General features: G+C 29.2%; 1 protein-coding gene across 2 annotated transcripts in view; it reads right to left on the reverse strand.

The window, feature by feature from the left end:
• Positions 1-2,722: 2,722 nt before the first annotated feature.
• The window catches only part of LOC119607297 (CCR4-NOT transcription complex subunit 10), a 55,906-nt gene continuing 36,092 nt past the window's right edge, over positions 2,723-22,536 (reverse strand). For both annotated transcript variants that reach the window (XM_037961166.1, XM_037961170.1), the window contains 3 exons: positions 15,197-15,270; positions 3,244-3,588; positions 2,723-3,123 (listed from right to left, as the gene is read on the reverse strand). In XM_037961166.1, coding sequence (XP_037817094.1) covers positions 2,784-3,123; positions 3,244-3,588; positions 15,197-15,270 — 759 coding nt within the window. In that variant the 3' untranslated portion in view covers positions 2,723-2,783. The remainder of the gene's footprint in view (positions 3,124-3,243; positions 3,589-15,196; positions 15,271-22,536) is intronic.

The following is a 22,536-nucleotide window of genomic DNA, read 5'->3' on the forward strand; positions in this document are numbered from 1 at the left end:
CATCTACCCCAAATATCAATCCTTCTCCTGGACACAATCTTCAGCAGAACCAAATACCAAGTGTGCTAACCTAATAGTACTAAGGATGTCAATCCCGATCCCGAAAATCCCGGTATTTTTCCCGATCCCGAAAATCCCGGTATATTCCAAATTCACTACTTCTGAAGTCATTCTCAAGAAGTAATTTTTATGTTCTTTTTTGGAAGTTATATGGATACGAACTTGTATTATAAAATACAACTAATTTGACTTATGTAAATAATATTAACATTCCCAGCAAAAGAAGATATTTTAAATATTTTTAAGCAAAATATTATAATAAATATGGGAAAATATATAAAATAATATTAATAATCAAAAATATCTCTAAAAACACATAAATTGATTAAATTGAATTAACAATCTCAATTAATTTTTGAAGTTTTAAGGAATTTTTTAACTGAGGAATAGGTTAAATTTAGGAAGGCATTTATAATGAGTTGTATTAGCACTGTTATTAAAGAAGTAGTTATGATGAAAATTCTACATCTTTTTCCACACTTTTTTTGCTGGGATATATTACAATAACAATTTTTAGATATTTTAGTGGTGGTACGACTAAATTTTGACATTTCTTAACCGATTTATGATCAAACATGAAATCTATCTTTACTTTGATTTTATTTCGAAAATAATAAGTAATTTGGAATTAGATAATTGATATACATATTAGAAAATCAATGGATTTGGACTTAGAAACAATATTTAGTGGGGTTTAAATCTATATATTATAACAAAATAATCTGGGTTTTTGGTCATTTTGTATTGATAAACAAAAACTACATTACGGAAACCCCATCTATCGGGGAGTACTGTGTGAATTTTATTTAGAATTGTATAATATCAATGTTTTCGAAAAAAAAAATTTAATTTTTTTATTATTATCCTTTAAAAAATTTTAACGCAAATAATTTCACAGTTTCACACAATGAGGATATGATTTTAGCAAATTGCAATTGAAAACAAGTAAGAAAGTATAGTCGGGCGTGGCCGACCATATGATACCCTACACCAGTTATGAATATTAAATGTGATTTATTTTTCATAATATCGCATTTATCTTCAATATTCCCTTGTTCCGATACATTTAAGCAATTTATGGATGAAAAACTAATTTTCTGAAAGAGGCTTTATATGGGGGCTAGGGGCAAATATGGACCAAGCCCGATAAAATTTTGTGAATATATTTATATTTACATAATATTTTATTGTGCTGAATTTCATCGCGATATTTGTGTTTATAAGTTAATTTGGGACATTCAAGTAATTTTCTGAAGGAGACTTTGTATGGGAGCTAGGGTCAAATGGGGTCCGATCTTTATGAAATTTGGCAGGGTTATCAAGACTTCTATAAAACTTAGTTGTGCCGTATTTTATCGATATATCTGTATATTTAACATAATTATGAGCTCAGAAGCCCTTTTCGGGGGGTTCTGTTCTATGGGGGCTAGGTGAAATAATGGACCGATTTTAACCATTTTCAATAGGCTTCGTCCTTGAGTCAAATAAAACGCGCGTGCCAAATTTCATCTAATTATCTTGAAAATTGCGACCTGTACCTTGCGTACAAGGTTTACATGGACAGCCAGACGGACGGACGGACATAGCTTAATCGACTCAGAAAACGATTCTAAGCCGATTGGTATACTTTAAGGTGGGTCTAGGACGAATATTTTTGTATGTTACAAACATCAGCACAAATCCAATATACCCTCCCCACTAAAGTGGTGTAGGGTATAAATACTTTACACGTGTCCTTTTAACAATAAAACAATAAATTCCAAAGTGATTAAAAAATAATTTGAAAACCCCAACGAAATTAACTCGAATTCTATAAATGCAAGATACTTTATTGACCTGCAAATTCTGATGAAAAAAAAATGCAACAACATATGACATTTTTTAATTTGAATACATTTTCTGTCTGCTAAATTTCCAAAAAAAAATTAAAAAATTTTCTTTACAAAAATGAAGATTTAAAGATTTTCATATATAAAATAATTAAATTTATGTAATCCTGAAATCCCGGGATCCAGAAATAACCCGGGATTGCAATTTTCAAAATCTTGAATCAAGGGATTTGTAAAAGTCAGTCCCGTTTGGCATCCCTAGTATATACATATATGGGCAATTTCCTGTCAAGTGAACCAACTTAAAAAATAGATTTGGTTGAAATTTGCACCAAGGTTAGTACTAAAAGATAGGTCAGACACAAATTTTTAGCTCTATTGGTCCTAGCAAAAATTGTCTTTTTTTTTTTTTTGTTCAAAAGAAAGCTTAGACCTTTCTTTTAAGAGCTTTGTGAAAATTTGTGCCTGACCTACTATCCAATTAATCTTGGTGCAAATTTCATCCAAATCGGAAGACATCGATTTTAAAAGTTGGGTCACTTGACACGAAATTGACCATATATATCCTCCTTTTTTACGTTTCAACCGCATTAGGCAAATGTGTGACTCCGTATAACTGTACAGAGTTACGGTTTTTCTAAGTGCACGTTGACCAATCGTTTTAACTTTACCTATATATGTAAGTCTTTGGTGGAGAACCAAATAAAAATTAATTTTGTGTTCTGGCCCGTCGTACTGGAAAAATTAGAGTTGGCGTTGTGAATTCTCGATTCGGGCCAAGAGAGTCTTAGCTACAGGTGCAGTTAAACAAATTTAAAATATAAAGAAACAAATAGCCGACTGGTAGTTTTTAATTTTATTGAATTTAATATTCCATATTGTTTTGAAATTTAATCAGATCCTCGGTGTGAAGTAAATTGTTGAAGTAGCAGAAGCCGACGTCGTTGATGTTTGCAGGTTTTTAAATGTAGATACTTTTTGTGATACTATAGGGTGAGTACAAGTATTCAGAAGATTTCGTGCCATTTCAGCATCGCCTTGTAAAAATATAGCCACTGCCAAATTGTAACGAACAATATTTTGAGCAGCATCTACTGATTTAACTTGCCAATCTTTTGTTTCAAAATCAAATATGTTCAGATTTGAAACTGATGTAGGTTCCAAATGGGATCTGGCATCAGATAATTTATCCATCATAATAAGAGCTTCACCAGCATACATGTGTGCCAACATTCTTGAAAATAAAAATAATATAATGAAACGAATTTTTAAAGAATATAAATATTTGATATGTTACAGTCAATATGTTAAATCTGGAAACAGTGCATGTACGGGTACAAATTAATTTACTTACTTATGGGCGTCGGAAAGGGAATCCGTTTTTAATAGTTTCTCAGCCATTTCTAATGCTGTGACATAATCACCCAATCTCAATGAAACATAACTATACGCCGCATATATAGATGAAAGTAAAATACAAAAGGTTTGTTTTGTTATCGGACGGGATGGAGGACAAAAGTTATTATCTGTAGTTGTGCGCCAGTTGTAACTTTCCGATGTATTATTAATACACTCATCATTCTTCTGTGACACATATAGTTTTGTAAGGAAAGATTGTGTCAGAGTCAAAGCATTACGTAGACTTAATGCTGCAAATTCCATGGTAGGCTCTAGTACAGCTGACGACTGACTATTCTCTCTAAAATAAGTGTAAGTGTTTGGCTTAAATTGTAATTCATTTTGTTTAATATTATGTAAAAAAGAAATCACAAAAAATCTGTGTGGTACGAGTGATTTACAAAATATTTTAGTCGTTAGAGGGACAAAAATTTAAAAAAAAATTTTTTTATTTAAGTTTTGCTCTTGAAAACTGTCTGGCAGCTCACGAATGAACAACACTAAACACTATTTTGGGTAACATCATATGACATAACATATGACATTTGTTTCAAAACAAAATTTTAGTTTTGTTTTGAAACAATATATCCAATATGAGGTATCGTTTGAAAGGGGTTTTAAAACATAAATAACCGTCTGCTCATAATTGTCATTTTCCAAAAAATTTAAAATTTTTAGGTTTTTCATACCACATATTGTATATTTTGTTAAAGGAAAACAGTGAAATTTTAAAAAACAAACAAACTTTTTTGTAACAGGTCCAGCACACGAAGGGCCATAGATAGACTAGAAATTTTTGGGAACCACCATAAAACAAAAGAAAGATTTTTTGTAGCTAAAAAATCGTGTCCCCCATAGGATATTTTGTTGAAAACACGACTTTTTTCCCAAACTATTTTCAATCAATCTAAAAATCATAAAGAAATAATAAACAATAAATAATAAAAACCGAAAAATTATTTTAAATACTAAACCTCATTTTCAATCATTTTATTAAAGTTTAGGGTCTCATTTTATAAAACGAAACGACAAACGTTCCAAAAAAATTTGTATGGAAAAAATATAAATTTTCAAAAATTTCCCAGTATTCTTCATACAAATTTTTTACGTTAACGAAAGTTTCGTTTTATAAAATGAGGGGGTTAATTAATCTGTAGCGAATACTCTGTGGAATAAAAACAAAAGTGTTTTTTCAGGAGAATGTTTTAAACTTTTAATTTCAATACAAAACTATATAGTTCACGAAATAAAGTTCTAAAGATCCGATTTTTATAGAAATTTACAGGATGTTGACTTGGATACATCGATTTGAAACAGAAAAAACATGACTTTTGAATAACTTGAATAACTTTTTTCTTTTTTGCCACAGAATTTTATATTCGACACGAACATTTTATTTTCTTATATATTTATTTATTTTATTTATTCATTTATTTTGTAATATTATGCCTTCGCGGCCAAAGTAATAATAAATACCTGAGATCAATGAGTAGTAATATAATTAAACATAATTCTTTAATAATCACCTGTTGGCTCCCCAGCAACAAAATATATGTACATGTATGTATATAATGAACTAGGCGGCATCCTGACATATGTAGTTACCAACTGCTATCAATAAAAGCTAATGTCAAGCACTTTGACACTCACATAAATGTATACATTTTATTATATCCTTCTAACTTCCCTGTATCCGGTTACGAATACGAAACAAAATGTGATTCAAAAATAAAATATATACATATATGTATATTAATAAAAAATCAATCAAATAGCAATTCAGTAACAAAAAAGAAAAAGTGCTTATCTCAAGTTATGCAAAAATCGTGTTTTTACATTTTCAAATCGATGTAATCAATTCTACACCCTGTAAATTTGTTATATAAAAAATATATATCGACATTATTAAGTGATTTGTATTGAAATTAAACATTTTAAAACTTTCTCCAGCAAAACTACTTTAGCCTTTTTCCCACAAAACTTTTATAATACATTAAACCTTAATAAAGAGATTGATAGTGAGATTTTTGAATATTGTTTCATACCAAAATGGGCGTAGAAAAATGTATCATAAGTTTCAACCGAAATACGTTATTAGATTGCGAAAAAAGTCGTAAGGAAAATGGTAATATATTCCGCCATCTTGCAATTCTAACCACATAAGATCTTTCAAAAAAGGAAGAACTAATTCTAGGTATATAAATTTGTAAATACAAAAGAATTGTAAAGTGAAAGCGGTTTTCTACATTTGACAATATTATGAAATAGTATAATATTCCGGTATTTTACAAAGTCGTCGAAGGTAGAACCAAGAAAACTACAAACAAAGCGTGAAACATGTTCGCGCCGCTTTTCATTATAAACAAAGCGGACCACAGAATTTACCAGGCGTTTAATTCTGGATAAGTGTATAGAACAGGTACCAGAAACAGAAATAAAGCTTGGGGTCTAAAACAAGACCTAGACACCTAAGATGGTCAATGAAGACAACATCCACACTATTAAAGGTAATATTTAGATTAGGGAAAAACCGAGCTGTAGGACCAAACATAATGACGTTAGTTTTAGAGGGATTCACAGTTAATGAATTACTAGAAGCCCATTCAAGGACACGTTCCAGGCTAAAATTAATGTATATATATATATATGTTTTGTTGCTGATTGGGACTTTTTATTTGCATTTAATTTTCAATTAATTATTAATATATGTATGTATTATTTTCGGCTTGGGAGCCAACAGATGATTAATACTGAATTATATTTAATTATATGCAGGGAAACCGAAAACATGCTCTAAAAAAGTGTTTTAAGCGCTTTAAATATGTCGTAAAAAACTCAAAATATGCTCTTAAAATTTAAAAAATATGCTCAAAAAATAATTATTTTAAATTATATTTTAACATTGAAAAGCTTAAAAAGACTGAAATTGTAATGAAATAATAAATATTTAATGTCATATTTCATCCTACTAGATTTTTTATAATTGATTCATCTGATAGTTTGAAGAACTAGTTTAATAGAACTCTGTTTTACGTTCAGATAACCAATAAACAACATGAAGCCATTTGGTCCCCAAAAAAACATATTTCAAACGACAAAGTTTGACACATTTCTTCCAATTGTATTCATAGCTTCTAAACTGACATTTTAATCGGTGTTGTCATAAAATCCAATAATAACACTGTAAGTAAAATTTCAACTTTCAAAAAGACACAGAAAAACGCCGAAACACGTGAACTTAATTTTCGGTCGTAGAATATAGTGGCATACTCCGTTTTGAAAAGTTAGGTCAAAATCGGGATATATTGGATTTTAAAGTTTACACTGTTTCTTAGGTGTTTTTTGATTATTTAAATTAAAAAAACTTTCACGCATAGAAAATTATGAATTAATTATATACATATATTTAGCTTTTTATAATTAGTTCGTATGTCTATGCGTGAAAACTTTTTTCAAAAATTTAAAAATTAAAAAATCACCTCATAAACAGTTCATACTTTAAAACACAATATCTCCCGATTTTGACCTAAATTTTCAAAACGGAGTAAGCCACTAGATTCTACGGCCCAAAATTAAGTTTAGGTGTCTCTGCGTTTTTCTGTGTCTTTTTGACATACTTATCAATACTAGTTTTTTAAACGATAAAAATGGATTGGTGCCATGATATCCAAAGTTATCGGTTTTATGTCCGATTTAAAATTTAATGCTTTATTGAATAAAAAATATAACATTGGTTTTCATGAGACTAATGTATTTTTTGCAGTTTTCAAGTTCTACAAAGAAAATAATTTTTTTCAAAATTGTAAAATAGGCTAAAAAATTAAAAAAAAAAAAAATTAAATTTGATTTTTTTAAATAAAGTTTTGAAAAGAAAATTAAAAATGTACAAAAATGAAAAAAAGCGAAAAACTTCAAAATATGCACTAAAAGAGTAAAATATGCTCTAAAAACTCGAAAATATGCCTTAAATATGCTACAAAATTCAAATCATGCAAAATTATGCTCTTATGGGTAAAATATGCAAAAATATGCTCTAACAAATCGATGCCAAAATTCTTAAATTGGTCTGAAACGTGCAAATATCTTATCCATGAGTCCATACGACGCACCACAAAAAACATGCATTTGCATATTTTGGTTTCCCTGATTATATGTATGTATTACTACTTATTGATCTCAGGTTTTTATTATTACTATCCCAGCAAAAAATAATTGCATATTTTTCGCTTCTATAAACCAAATATTTCCTTACAAATAAAAACCGAGTTAAAAGTGAGGAAAGAGATGTTGAAAAGTCACTACAAATAACATATTCGAAGTACATTACAAATTTTGATGAAAAACCAATGAAATTTACATAAGCGTGTCATTGAAAGAATGTGGTTTATTTTTGACATCCAAATATCGGATTTTTACTGCATCTATGAAGAAGATTAGATGTAGTTCAAAGTTGTCAAAAATGAACAACATCCCTCCAATGACATGCTAATGTAAAATTCATAGGTTTTTCACCAAAATTGGAAGTACTTCAAGTATGTTATTTGTGGTGAAAATTCTACTTCTTTTTCCTCACTTTTTTTTGCTGGGATGTAATATTGTTATTTTTGGCCGCGAAGGCTTAATATTACAAAATAAATGAATAAATAAAATAAAATAATTTTGTTAACTTTGGTACTCATTCTAATTTGGCGTTGAGACTGGTTCTGAGGAATCGTTATAGATTTGATTGGGACCAATTTTGAGAAACTGGTATAATAATAACTATTATACCAATTTAGAAATCTTACTTACATACACCTAAAATGCAAAACAACGTAATATCAAAAAAAATCTACATTTTGGTTGATTATGATTCACTAGAGGATAATGCATAATGTCTCTACAAAATTGTATGCGTCTAAGACAAAAATAAAGATTTTATAACTAAAATTCAAAATAATCTACATATATGTATATATAAAAGAGTCGCGTTACTGACTCATCGCACAGCCCAAATGGCTGAACCTAAAACCATGAAATTTTTACAGTAGATGTCTTTTTGGTTATGATGACCCACTAAGGAGGGATTTTATGAAATTTCTATATTTAGGAGTAAAAAAGGGTAAAACAGATTTTCTTAATTATCTTAAAAAATATTAATTATTTATTTAATTTGTTTCCAATATTAATATATACCAACGTTTTTACTCTTTTGAAAATTCAATAATTGCTACAACCCAGCAAAAAAGAACTTCCAAAGAAGCGAAAAAGAAGTAGAATTTACTCCATGGAAGTACTGAAAAAGACCTGAAGAAGTGATGATTTTAACACAGGTTTGTCATAGGAGGGATGTCCTTTTTATTTGATTCATAATTTACTACTTCTGAAGTCATTCTCAAGAAGTAATTTTTATGCCCTTTTTTTGGAAGTTATACGGAAGTGAAATTGTAGTATTATAGTATACAACTAATTTGGCTTAAATAATATAACTAATAAGGGTAATAAACATATTTAATACAAAAGCCCAAAAATAACATTTATTATTTCATAAAAATGTTAAAACCAAAAATATATCTTCAGCATTGAAAAAATATAATTATTTTCGCTTCTTTAAACAAAACTTTCTCTGAAGGTAAAAAATTCACTTAGTGCTACTTTTGAAGTGGTGGTTTTATTTTATCGTTTTATTTTTGCTGGGAAAACAATAAAAGATAAAGTCTGGTTTTAATAAAATTTTGTGGGAATATTAGTCAAAATGTGGATTATGACCACCATTTTTTCCGAATTCTAATCACAAACCTGTGACAATATCTGAAATTATGGATAGACAAACATTGCACTATGGGTCATAGCGATTCTGAAGTAAAGTGTATAACAGTACATAGGCATATATTACCGGCTTATGTAAAAATTAGAACCCAGGGTGCTCTATAGGGCGATCGACCCGGTTTTTAAACCCTTTTTTTCTGTTTTACCGGTGTCGGTTTTTCCTAAATGTTGATTTTTCGAATATCGAATAACCCCGTTTATTAATTTGAAAACCCGGATTCGACCCGTATTTGCTTTATATTCAAAGATTGAGTATCATGTCTGTTCTGTAAATCGATTCAGTTTCAAATCAGAGAAGCTTTTAAACCGAATTTGGTGTTCTGCAAATCGAATTTTTATTAAAAAAAAAAGGTTTAAAATGCCCATAGAATTTATATTAAGTTACAATTATATTAAAAAAACGCCAAAAATAATTGTTTAATTTATTTGAATAAAATTAAAATCGATTTACTTTCGACTAGATTTGTGTATTCGGCTTTAAAACGAGAAAAATTATGAGAATTCGTTTTTAAATGGGAAATTTACTCTGATTCGGTTTACAGAACAGACAGGTATATTTTTCTAAAGGAGCTTTTGTTATTTTTTTATTTTTTTGATTTCCCAATTAATTAACAAATTTTATTTGTAAAATTTAAACAGTTTGATAACATTTAGTTTTTAATAAGTTTTATCAATCTTAAGATTTTATTCCAATTATTCCAAGATACTTTAAATTTGCGACTGAAATTGTATGGATGTGTTGGAATGCCTATGAATATTACCTAAACAGGGATTTTAGAACAAGCTAGGTTTACATACAGTGTCTCTCATAAGTATTCGAATTTAGGTAAACTATGAAAAGAAACCAAATTTAATAACATATTTTGTGTGCAAAAAAAATAAATTAATTTGTTATATTGTCTAGACCGTCCTTAGGTTTGATATCACGCTTTTTGAAATATATTACCTCACAAAAGTATACGAATTTTACCTGTATTTCATATTTGATCATATTATACGAAACACAAATTTTAGAATCGAATGGTTTTTATACTTTAAATGGTTTTAAGGGGTTACTATCAACCGAAATTATATAATTTTGGACCATTTGGTCTACAATTTTTGGGGATTTGTACCCTTTTTATGTAATATCATTAAATATAGGGCCCTTGGAGTATCTAAAAATAGTATTTTTTATTACAAGAATCTGTATTTAAACGAGCCAAGATATATTATTGATATCATTATTCTGTCGATAATTCAATATATTGGAACTTAAGTCCATTTTCATAATACTAGGGTCAAAAATTTTCAGGGAAAGTTTTCTTGTATATATTCTTTTAGATATCAGCTTTTATATATTTTAAGTTTTCAATGTATTGTGGAAGTGTACAACTCCAAAACCTCCAGGCTTCAAGCCATAGTGTCATTATGGTCTAACTCAAAAATATCGATATCTGTTTAAATATTGATTACTATGATCAAAATAAACACAAAATTTTGGACTTACAGTGTTATTGTAATACGAATAGTAAAAACCGAAATCTACTGTATGGGATGACGTTTTGTAAAGGCATGTTTTGGAATTGTATACCGATATAATGTATTGAACATTTAAAATATATTAGTGATAATATGTACATGAATGTATACTAGCCAACTTTGTCGGAAAATATCGACCATATTGGTACTAAAAGGGATGAAAGGAGATCCATACAATTCAATTAGAAACAGAAGAACGATACCAAAAATACATCTTGGAACTTTTAAGTACAGATCCTTATAACAAAAATTATTATTTTTAGATACCTCAAGGGGTCTATTAAATCCCAATATTAAAGTTTGGTTTTATTTCTGAAAAAAAGGAAAAAAATTGCAAATATGGTCAAAAATCGCCATTTTAATGATATTACATGAAAAGATGGTACAAATGCTCCAAAATTGTGGAACAAATGGGCCAAAAATATATAATTTCGGTTGATAGTAACCCCTTAACACAATTTTAAGCAAAAAACCACTCGATTATAATTTTTGTGTTTCGTATAATATGGTCAAATATGAAATACAGGAAAAATTCGAATACTTTTATGAGGCAATTTTTTTAGTTTAGCAGAGAAAATATGAATAATATTTTATTGAAAATTTTCTAATTGACATAGAACAAATTACAAAGTTAAGTATGATTTCGTTTTATACATTTCGAACAAGTAAAAATGTAACAAGTTATAAATCTAACACCCCCACTCGAAATCTACTTTAAAACAACCCCAAAAGTTTACAAAAATTTAAATGCTTTTCCTTGGAAACGGGTTTAGTCAAAAAATCAGAAAGTTGATCATTTGTAGATATTCCAATAAACGAAACTTGATTTGATTGACGTTTTTCTCGTATGTAATGATGCCTTATATCAATATGTTTGGTTCTTGGATGATATACTTCATTCGAGGCTAAGTGTATTGCACTTTGGTTGTCACAATATATGTTAGTAGGAATTTGATCGTTAAATTCGAAATTAATTTCCTTTTCCAGCATTCTTAGCCACATGATTTCTTGTACTGCTGCCGATAAATATATTCGGCCTCGGTTGTAGATAATGCAATGGTTGGTTGTCGTTTGCTATTCCAGGATATTGCTGCATTTTGTAATAAATTAACATAACCAGTAACTGATCTTCGATCTTCCAAATCATTGCCCCAATCAGAATCTGTCTACGAAATAAGATTATTATTACCATTATTATAAAAATGTAACTTGTAATGAGTAGTTGCTTTCAAATATCGAAGAATTCGTTTCACAGCTGTCCAATGAATTCGGGAAGGAGCTTTATTAAATTTACTTAAACAATTTACAGCTTGACTTATATCAGGACGTGTGCATTGAGCAGAAAATAATAAACTACCAATTGCTTGTTGATACGGTACATTTTTCATTTTATCATCTTCACATTCGGATTTTGAAAATTTTTGATTAAGGTCCATCGGTGTAGATATTGGATTACAATTTTCCATTTCATATCTTTTCAGCATGTTTAGAATATATTCTTCTTGATCTAGAGTTATATGTTCATCAGTTTTAATTATCCGTATTCCTAAACATCGTTTTGCTTCACCTAAAAATTTCATTTTGAAATTTTTCATTAATTTTGTTTTAAATAATTGACTAAAATCATTATCATTAGTAAATAGCAGCATGTCATCTACATAAAGAGCCATAAAAGTAATTTTGTTACCTTCAATTCTATAATAAATGGAAGGATCAAGTCTAGAACGTTTCATACCAGATTTTTGTAAAGCATCATTCAATTTATTATTCCAAACATGACTTGCTTGTTTCAATCCATAAAGTGCTTTCTGTAACTTTAAAACATGTCCATTGGGAACTTTCACACAACGTTTAATTTTACTAATATATTAGTAACCACTTGCAGTAAAATACACATATTTATCAATATAATACATTTTAATATTATTGCTAATAAAAATTGCAACATTACTATGAAATTTCTAGCAGCTCACATTCACAGTATTCGTTTTATGCGTTTGTACAACAATCGAAATATATATTTTTGCTATAGTAGCGCACACACGCCATCGTTGTGCTGCTAATTGTTTCCTAGCAACAGTATGTTGTTTTGGTTCTGCTACTGCCAGTAGCAAAATGAGCAACTGCCAGTAGCAATTTATTTATTTTTTAAACACTTATTGGTAATACTTTTAGAAGGTATTTTCTATGCAATGTATACAGTGTAAAAACTTGTTAGTAAACAGTATTATATAATACATACATATGTACATACATACATATGTACATACATACATACATGCATACATACATACATGCATACATACATACATACATATTTTGTTTATCAAAAATAGACAGCAAACACAATAACAGAAAATTTTTCAACATTCTAGAATAACAAATGACAGTTGCTCATTTTGCTACTGGCAGTAGTAAAACCAACACAATTTATTGCACAATTTTTCTACGGCAATAGCAGTTCGACTGTTGTGTGCGTGCGCTGCTAAAACAGAAAAATATATTTTGATTGTTTTGAAATATTTTGCGCCTGCTAACAAAAATACCAAACAGAACAAATATTTCTAGTAGAAAAGTGATAGAAAAATTTTAAAGTTTTATATTTATTGCATAGTCGTACAAAAGAAATCTTGTGCTATTGCTGCATATTTAAACGCTGCTTTCACAACTGATGGCGCTTCAACATAAACATTTTCCAACAAATCACCTTGTAGAAAAGCAGTAACTGCATCCATTTGTTCAATTTTTAAATTGCATTGGTCTTGCTTTTTCAGTTAATGTTCTGTTAACACGTTCCGCAAATCCATTCTGTTGAGGACTGGATGGTACTGATTTTTGATGTTGAATACCCCACTTCTTTAATGCAGTTTCAAATGTTTTATTTATGTATTCTGTGCCATTGTCGCTTCTTAGTATTTTGATTTTGCTTTCTGTTTGATTTTCTGCAACAACAATATTTCCACCATTCTTATCGAATACTATTCGATTACCAGCACTACACATTTGACTCACTGATAAGTTTTCCGTTATATCTGGAACATATAAAACGTTTTTAACCGGGATTACATATTTACCATATTCTCCACAAATATTTATTTCAATATCACCCATTGATTTCACTTTTAGTGAGTGGCCACCTGCTGTTTTTATTTCACCTTCATATGGTTCAAATTTCTTTCTCCTTCGTCATATGTGCCGAAGCCCCAATATCAATGTACCATTTTGATTTATTATTCACATACCTACCGCTCAATGCATAAAACGATTCTTGAAATTTTTCTTTTTCTTCATGGTTGGACAATCAGCTTTAAAATGACCTAAGCCATTGCATCCAAAACATCTGCGTTCAGATCCATTTCCTTTTTGCTTTTTTTGAAACGTTTTCTTCGTAACTAATGCATGACATGAACTTTCGACTCTGACATCTTGAAGTAATTTCATCTTGATTGAATCAGCTGTTATTTTCGTACCACAGCTTCCAAGAGACATTATCATTGGTCTATACGTTTCCGGCAATCCTTTTAGTAGTAAACAGCCCAACCATTCATCATCTACAACAAAACCAATTGATCCCAATTTTTGAGATGCAATTACAATTCGTGATACATAGTCCTCAATTGAAGAACATTCTTCCAATTGAATTGAGCATAGCTTTTGTAACAAACCGACTTTTCTGTCCAAACCTGAATACTGGAACAAATCCTTAAGAGCTTTCCATACATGGCATGTCTTTTCGCAACCTCTAACATAGACATAAAGTGACTTATCCAAAGCTGCTTTTCATCTTCTTCAGGCTTGTAGTTTTCCAAGACAACATCTACATATTTCCACAAGTTTTCCAATCGTAATTGAGTTTCCATAGCAAAACTCCATGTTAGCCAATTTTCCGAACCAACAAGCTTTTCAAATTTCTCTATTTGACCAACCGCCATTTTCAGAATTCGTTAATTCTAGTTATTTATTTTTTTCGTTAAATTAATAAGATTAAAAATTGTATTTAAAAATCTCAATTTGCTGGGCCCATAACCTTTTAGTTTAGCAGAGAAAATATGAATAATATTTTATTGAAAATTTTCTAATTGACATAGAACAAATTACAAAGTTAAGTATGATTTCGTTTTATACATTTCGAACAAGTAAAAATGTAACAAGTTATAAATCTAACAAATTTTATGGACTTTTTTAAAAAAAGTTAAATGTAATTTTTCCAAATTTTAAAGAGTGTGATATTATACCTTAGGACTCTCTAGACAATATAACAAATTTAATTATTCATTTCACACACAAAAAATATTATTAAATTATGTTTGAAATTTGAAAAAAAAAAAAAAAAAAACAGATTTTGGCAATATTAGAGACGTTATCACAGCGCGAACTCAACTTTATTTACAAAATTAAAGTCCAATCTTTCGGCTTTAATTATAAGGCCCCCTTCAGAAAATGGCTATAACGACAATAACTTGCTTCAAAATTATAGTATACATATGTAGGTGTGAAATTCGACATAAACATATTTTGTGGATGTAATAAAATTTTTCAAGGGTATCTTATTTTATTTTATAATTTATATCGATACGTACGTGTAGGATACTCTATTGGGTAATACATTTCTCCCGCCATTGATTGCAAATCGTTTTTCCTCAAAAGATCTTTTCTAAAAAAAAAAAAATATATATATGTATATATATATGTATATATGCATAAGTATAATAAAGAACTATTCAGATATGATATAAAGTACAAATTATATTATTTTATTTAATTTCAAAATGTAGTTAACATTGGTGTTGATGTTATCGTTTGATGTTTCTGAAAGGGGATTTTTGTATTTATTTTTGATTTTATTTATTTAAAAACTTATTAATAACACAGGTCAACGAATTGAATGTTTGGAAAAACTTTTAAACCTAATCTGGCTAGATTCCATGTTCCGGAATAGGGTTTTGAATATTTAGTTCATATTGTCACTTTATTTCCCAAATAAAAGCGTCAATTAGTTTCAACTTCTTTACAAAACTACACAACAGTAAACTGTGTATTTATTTTCAACACTCGAAAGCACACTTGTCATTATTTTCCTAGGTTGACAATCGTTTCGAAGCGGTGATAAGGCACACAGGGAAAAATAAATATACAGGGAAAAATAAATACTAACACCAAAATTTTCAATAACATCCTTTGCCAAGTATATATACATATACATACAACAACAACATGTAATGTAGACCACGCAACTTTGTCAACATTGCAACAATTCGTTGTCGCAATCTAAACTTTATGCACATTCGCTGTCTAAAAATTAACAAACGTGGTAAGCTTAAAATACGTTGTCAATGGTGAGTTTACCACGGTATTGGTTTTTAGATATTAATATAACATATAAAAAATCGTAATAATCTAATAGTTTTTTAAATACATATGCTAAACTTCTTCGTGCAAAATTAAAGATTCTAACTCTAATAAATTCCCAGACATGCGAATTTTTGTATTTATTTCATACGCCCCCTAATGCTAGTCCGCTAATTTGTTACCCAAATGTTGAAATGGATGTTGGAATTTTAGGATTTTAGCTCTATTAGTTTCTCAGATATACGATTTTTTGTATTAAATCCATATAAAAGATTCCAAGGCCTCCTACTGAAAGTCCGCCGTTAAAGTTCTTCGCGCACAATTAAAAATATTGGTCCTATTCCCACCTTAAATTATCGGCTCTGAATCACTTTCTGAGTCTGTCCATCTGCGTGACTATATAAACAAATAACTTAACGAAATTTGGCACACACTTCTCTCTCACCCTAGCCCCCATAAATACATCCTTCAGAAAATGTCTTGAACTTCATTAATTTGCTTAAAAACATTACCACACGATAAAATTCAGAATAAATATAATTTATACAAAAATACATCCATTCACCAAACTCTATTTCAGAAAATAAATTTTTAATCAAAAAATTGTCTGAATGTAACAGAATTAAAGCAAAATTCTATATAAATGCGCTAATATTTAAATGAAATCATATTTTAAATATACTCATAATTGGTGTCAGAGATGGGGGTAGTGCACTAATTTTTAACTATCACTAATTATTAGTGGTAGTTCACTTTTATTTATGTTTAGTGATGAATTGAAAAATATAAGCCTCATTCAATAATAGTGATAGTGATATTTAAAATTTTTAACTAAAAATATTTTAAAAATAGTTAAAATATTTGTTTTTACAGCCTAGTGAAATAATTTTTTCTACACTAAATTATTAGTTCAAAAAATATTCCTGCACTATTTTTTTTTTTTCAACAGAGAAATGTTTCACTCATTTGAAAGTTTAAGCTAATAGGACAGTCTAGAAATGGTTTAAGTCAACCAAAAACTCATTGGACGAATATTATTAATAAGTAAAACGTTCATTATTTACAAAGGTTCCAAGCTATTGCCTAAAAAACATCCAGTAACCACATCATTTTGGCAACTGGCAACGCAGATGACGTGGCAATCGAGGTACAAAATTAACCAATTAATTTACTTTTCCGAGGAGAGTTCACCATTCCGCTAAAGGAAACATCGTTATACTTGAGCAGAAGAAGGCAAAATTTTGGAATTTAGGTGTTTCAACCATTTCTTTTTAAAGCATGAGATGTTGTTGGGATAACTGCATATGTAGGGTCCATCATAGTGCCATCGCTAACAAATTCTGTATTTTCCATTTTAATAGATGTATCTTTTAAAAAATTGAATCATTTATTGTCTTACAAATTTTTTCATTTTTATCAAAAAAATAGTGCAAAGAAAATTATTGAAGCCTTTTGTTAGTGACTGTTCAAATTTTTAACTATTTGAGTGTAGTGCTTGTTTCTACACTATCACTCAATTGAGTTATAGTTAAAAAAATTAAATTATCACTAAAAAATATTAGTGCTAAAAATATAAGCTTCACTACCACTAAGCTCCAGAAAATTAGTGAAAAATATATTTTTTGAAATAATATTTAGTGCTAGTTAAATATTGATTTAACTAACAATTTAGTGCACTACCCCCATCTCTGATTGGTGTAGGGTATCATGGTCAGCCATATTCGACTACACATCCTTGTTTTAATTCGCACATGTTCGTTGTTTAAATGGAGCTTTCCCACTTTCAGAAATCTAATATGTATTTGATATACGTATATGTAATGATGTTTCTTAGGCTTTATAATTATTATCATTCTTGAGATCGTGATTCAGTTAAATTAGTTTTAAAGTACATAAAGCGGTAGCTCTGTCATCAAGAACCTACATATGTATATAGTGTCTTTTATAAAGAAAAATTACATTACGTCCCAGCAAAAAATAATTGATGTCATACTTTACAACCTACATCTAAATCACATCTTAAAATGAGATTACATATTTTTCACTTTTATAAACCGAATATTTTCTTAAAAATGAAAACCAAGTTAAAAGTGGGGAAAGAGTTGTGCAAAAGTGATTACAAATAACATATTTGAAGTACATCAAGATTTGGTGAAAGAGTAGTGAAATTTACATAAGCGTGTCATTAAGAGGATATGTTTTATTTTTGACATCCAAATATCGGATTTTTACTGCTTCTAAAAATAAGATTAGATGTAGTTCAAAATTGCCAAAAATTAAAAACATCCCTCCAATGACACGCTCATGTAACCCAGCAAAAAAAGTGTGGAAAAAGATGTAGAATTTTCATTACAACTAGTAACCCGAAGTGCTTCAAATTCGGGTGTAAAACCTATGAATTTTACATTAGCGTGTCATTGGAGGGATGTTGTTCATTTTTGGCAGCTTTGAACTACATCTGATCTTATTTTTAGAAGCAGTAAAAATCCGATATTTGGATGTCAAAAATAAAACACATTCTCTTAATGACACGCTTATGTAAATTTCACTACTCTTTCACCAAATCATGATGTACTTCAAATATGTTATTTGTAATGACTTTTCCACATCTCTTTCCTCACTTTTAACTGGGGATTCATTTGTAAGGAAATATTTGGTTTATAAAAGTGAAAAATATGAAATCGCATTTTAAGATGTGATTAAGATGTGGTTTGTAAAGTATGACATCAAATATTTTTTGCTGGGAAAATTCATAGCCCAGCAAAAAATAATTGATGTCATACTTTACAAACGACATCTTAATCACATCTAAAAATGCGATTGCATACTTTTCGCTTTTATAAACCAAACATATACTTACAAATTAAAACACAGTTAAAAATGAGAAAAGAGATGTAGAAAAGTCACTACAAACAACATATTCGAAGTACTTCAAATTTTGATGAAATTTACATAAGCGTTTCATTGAAAGATTGTGGTTTATTTTTGACATACAAATATCGGATTTTTACAGCTTCTAAAGATAAGATTAGATGTAGTTCAAAGTTGTCAGAAATGAACAACATCCCTCCAATGACACGCTAATGTAAAATTCATAGGTTTTTCACCTGAATTTGAAGCACTTCGGGTTACTAGTTGTGATGAAAATTCTGCATCTTTTTCCACACTTTTTTGCTGGGAGCTTTTACACCCGAATTTGAAGCACTTCGGGTTCCTGATTGTGATGAAAATACTACATCTTTTTCCACACTTTTTTGCTGGGATGTAAAAGAGAAAAAGGGATTTTGTAAGCAAAAAGGGTCATCGTATTTAAAATCATTAAATTTGTATTAAAATGTGTATTAAATTTGTAAATAAATCAAAATAATTAACCTCATTACATCTTATATGCTCACTAAACTAATATATTTCTATAAAAAACCTAAATAAAATCGTTGATTTTATCCGTCTTCTTATAAACATATTATTTTCATAAAATGTATGGGCTCATGGCTTAAACGTAACTTCTAAGACAATTTTATAGAATTTGGCACATCATAGTCCAAGCCACGAAGCCTATTGCAACCGATCCATTGTTTCACCTATCCCACATATAACCGTGGAGCTCATAATTAGTATCTCTAAAAAATCAGCTCATCATAATTTTATTTTTTAAATTCTGGGTCGATTTAGCTGTGTCCGTCTGTGTGTTCATCTGTCTGCCACATGTTAGGCCATTCCGGACTATACATTCTTACTTGTTATACCCTCCACCACCATCAGTGGTGATAAAGGGTATATATAAGTTTGTCATTCCGTGTGTAACACAAAGAAATATTTTTTTGAGACCCAACAAAGTATATACATACATATATTCTGAATCCTTGTGAAATTCTGAGTCTGTCTGTCCATCTGTCAGCTTCAAACACTCTCACGATAAAACTAAGCAAAAGAAATCAGCCAAATACACTGAAAATATTCACTATTGTCCAGCAGTTTGGTATTGAAAATTTGGTATTGAGTAAAAATTTCAGACTACCTCGAAAAAAAATAAGATAATTGGATGAATTTTGTCACACGTTACACAGTAGTATAGGAAAAAAAAAAGAGGGAAATAATTCGGTAACTTCTAAACGGTTAATCCGATTTTAATGAAATTTGGTATGCACAAAGAGGAGGTGTTGTCGATTTTGGACCTTATAGGCCAACCAGGGGGCCGGCGGGGAGTCCTCAAATAAGGACACCTCGGCTATGTTAAATTTTTAAAACGATCCTATTTCTTCAGTAAATTATCTCTTATAGTTTAGGAGATATTCGCATTTGAAAATTAAAATTTTAAAATTTTTACCGACCTTACTTTAGTTTTTTTGATAATAGCGGGTCCAAATATTCCCGATTTTCGCTTAACAACAAGTTTATATATCAAGCAGTGAAAGAATTATGTAAAAATCATGACTGAGTCCAAAGTTATAGGCATTTTAATTTAAAAAATAAAAAAAAGGCGATTTTTTGTCATTTTTTTGGGAAAAAAGTATCTTTTTCTTTTTAAGTTATCTAAAAAGTTTCTAAGAAGATGTATATAGAATTTATACTTTTTGGAAAGCTGACTTTACATAAAGTACGATAAATGAAACAAAACCTAAAAATTTTTGATACCGAGGGGACCTGGTCCATCCAAAAAAACCCTATTTTTTATGGAAAATTCAATTTTGAGCAAAAATTCTCAAATCGCATAGTCGATATCAAATTATAGTGACCTGTTTTATATGACCCAATATGTTCTTAATCATTTTGTAACGGGTTTCGATAACCCTGCCCCTGGTATGGATATAATAGGCAAAAAACCAAAAAATCCCATTTTTGGGATTTTTTAAAACTTTTTTGAGAATTCCGGGATTTCTAATAAGAAAATTCGAAATTTTTATTTAATTTTGGATTTTGAGTAAAAAAATCTACCTAACTGTAAAATTTCATCAAAAAATATTCATAAATAAAATTTTTATTGCAATTTGAAAAAATTGTATTTTCACAAAAACTGAATAAAAAACATTTTTTAATTTTTTTTTAAAAAAGTATTCCGCGAATTTTTTATACTTTTTTAAAAAAAAAAATTAAAAAATGTTTTTTATTTTACTTTTATTTTATTTTGCGAAGATACAAATTTTTCAAATTGCAATAAAAATTTTATTTATGAATATTTTTTGATGAAATTTTACAGTTAGGTAGATTTTTTTACTTAAAATCCAAAATTAAATAAAAATTTCGAATTTTCTTATTAGAAATCCCGGAATTCCCAAAAAAGTTTTAAAAAATCCCAAAAATGGGATTTTTTGGTTTTTTGCCTATTATATCCATACCAGGGGCGGGGTTATCGAAACCCGTTACAAAATGATTAAGAACATATTGGGTCATATAAAACAGGTCACTATAATTTGATATCGACTATGCGATTTGAGAATTTTTGCTCAAAATTTAATTTTCCATAAAAAATAGGGTTTTTTTGGATGGACCCGGTCCCCTCGGTATCAAAAATTTTTAGGTTTTGTTTCATTTATCGTATTTTATGTAAAGTCAGCTTTCCAAAAAGTATAAATTCTATATACATCTTATTAGAAACTTTTTAGATAACTTAAAAAGAAAAATATACTCTTTTCCCAAAAAAATGACAAAAAATCGCCTTTTTTTAATTTTTTAAATTAAAATGCCTATAACTTTGGACTCAGTCATGATTTTTACATAATTCTTTCACTGCTTGATATATAAACTTGTTGTTAAGCGAATAAAAAAAATGGCGAAAATCGGGAATATTTGGACCCGCTATTATCAAAAAACTAAAGTAAGGACGGTAAAAATTTTAAAATTTTAATTTTCAAATGCGAATATCTCCTAAACTATAAGAGATAATTTACTGCTACGACCCCCGCCGGGCCCCCTATTGGCCTATAAGGTCCAAATTCAAAACCTAAACTCGACAACACCTCTTTGTGCATACCAAATTTCATTAAAATCGGATTAACCGTTTAGAAGTTACCGAATTATTTCCCTCTTTTTTTTTCCTATACCACTGTGCGTCAGGACAAAAAATTTGAGAAATGGTATTTTAGAATGAATTAAATTTCCATTTTCGGTGGGAACAACAGGAACTTTCATTTTGTAGCCTCCCTACTGGGCACCTCTAATGTGCCTTAAATTAATAAAGAATGAGAAAAAGCTTAATATATTTTTGGGATGTTTGAAATTTGGCTTTGAACTCATTATTTATGAACCAATTTTGCCGATTTTATATAGGAAAAGTTAAAAAGTTTCCGCGGCATTCGCTTTAAATTTTTTAATATTTATTCTATACGAAAGTATTTTCAGTGGTTGTTGCAAACATCGTCACAAATGCATAATACCCTCACCTTATTTTATACCAAGTTCATAATTTTTTAGAATATTTGTGTGTGTATAATACAAAAATATATTTGTTTCAAATTAAGTAATATATTTTCTATTAGCATTTTTTGTAATTATACCCACCATCAAAAAAGATGGGGGGTATATTGATTTTGTCATTCCGTTTGTAACACATCGAAATATTGGTCATAGACCC

This window comes from Lucilia sericata, unplaced genomic scaffold, assembly GCF_015586225.1.
Source record: "Lucilia sericata isolate MDLA Ls3-8-SP2 unplaced genomic scaffold, ASM1558622v1 Contig000685F_arrow, whole genome shotgun sequence".
Classification (NCBI taxonomy): domain Eukaryota; kingdom Metazoa; phylum Arthropoda; class Insecta; order Diptera; family Calliphoridae; genus Lucilia; species Lucilia sericata.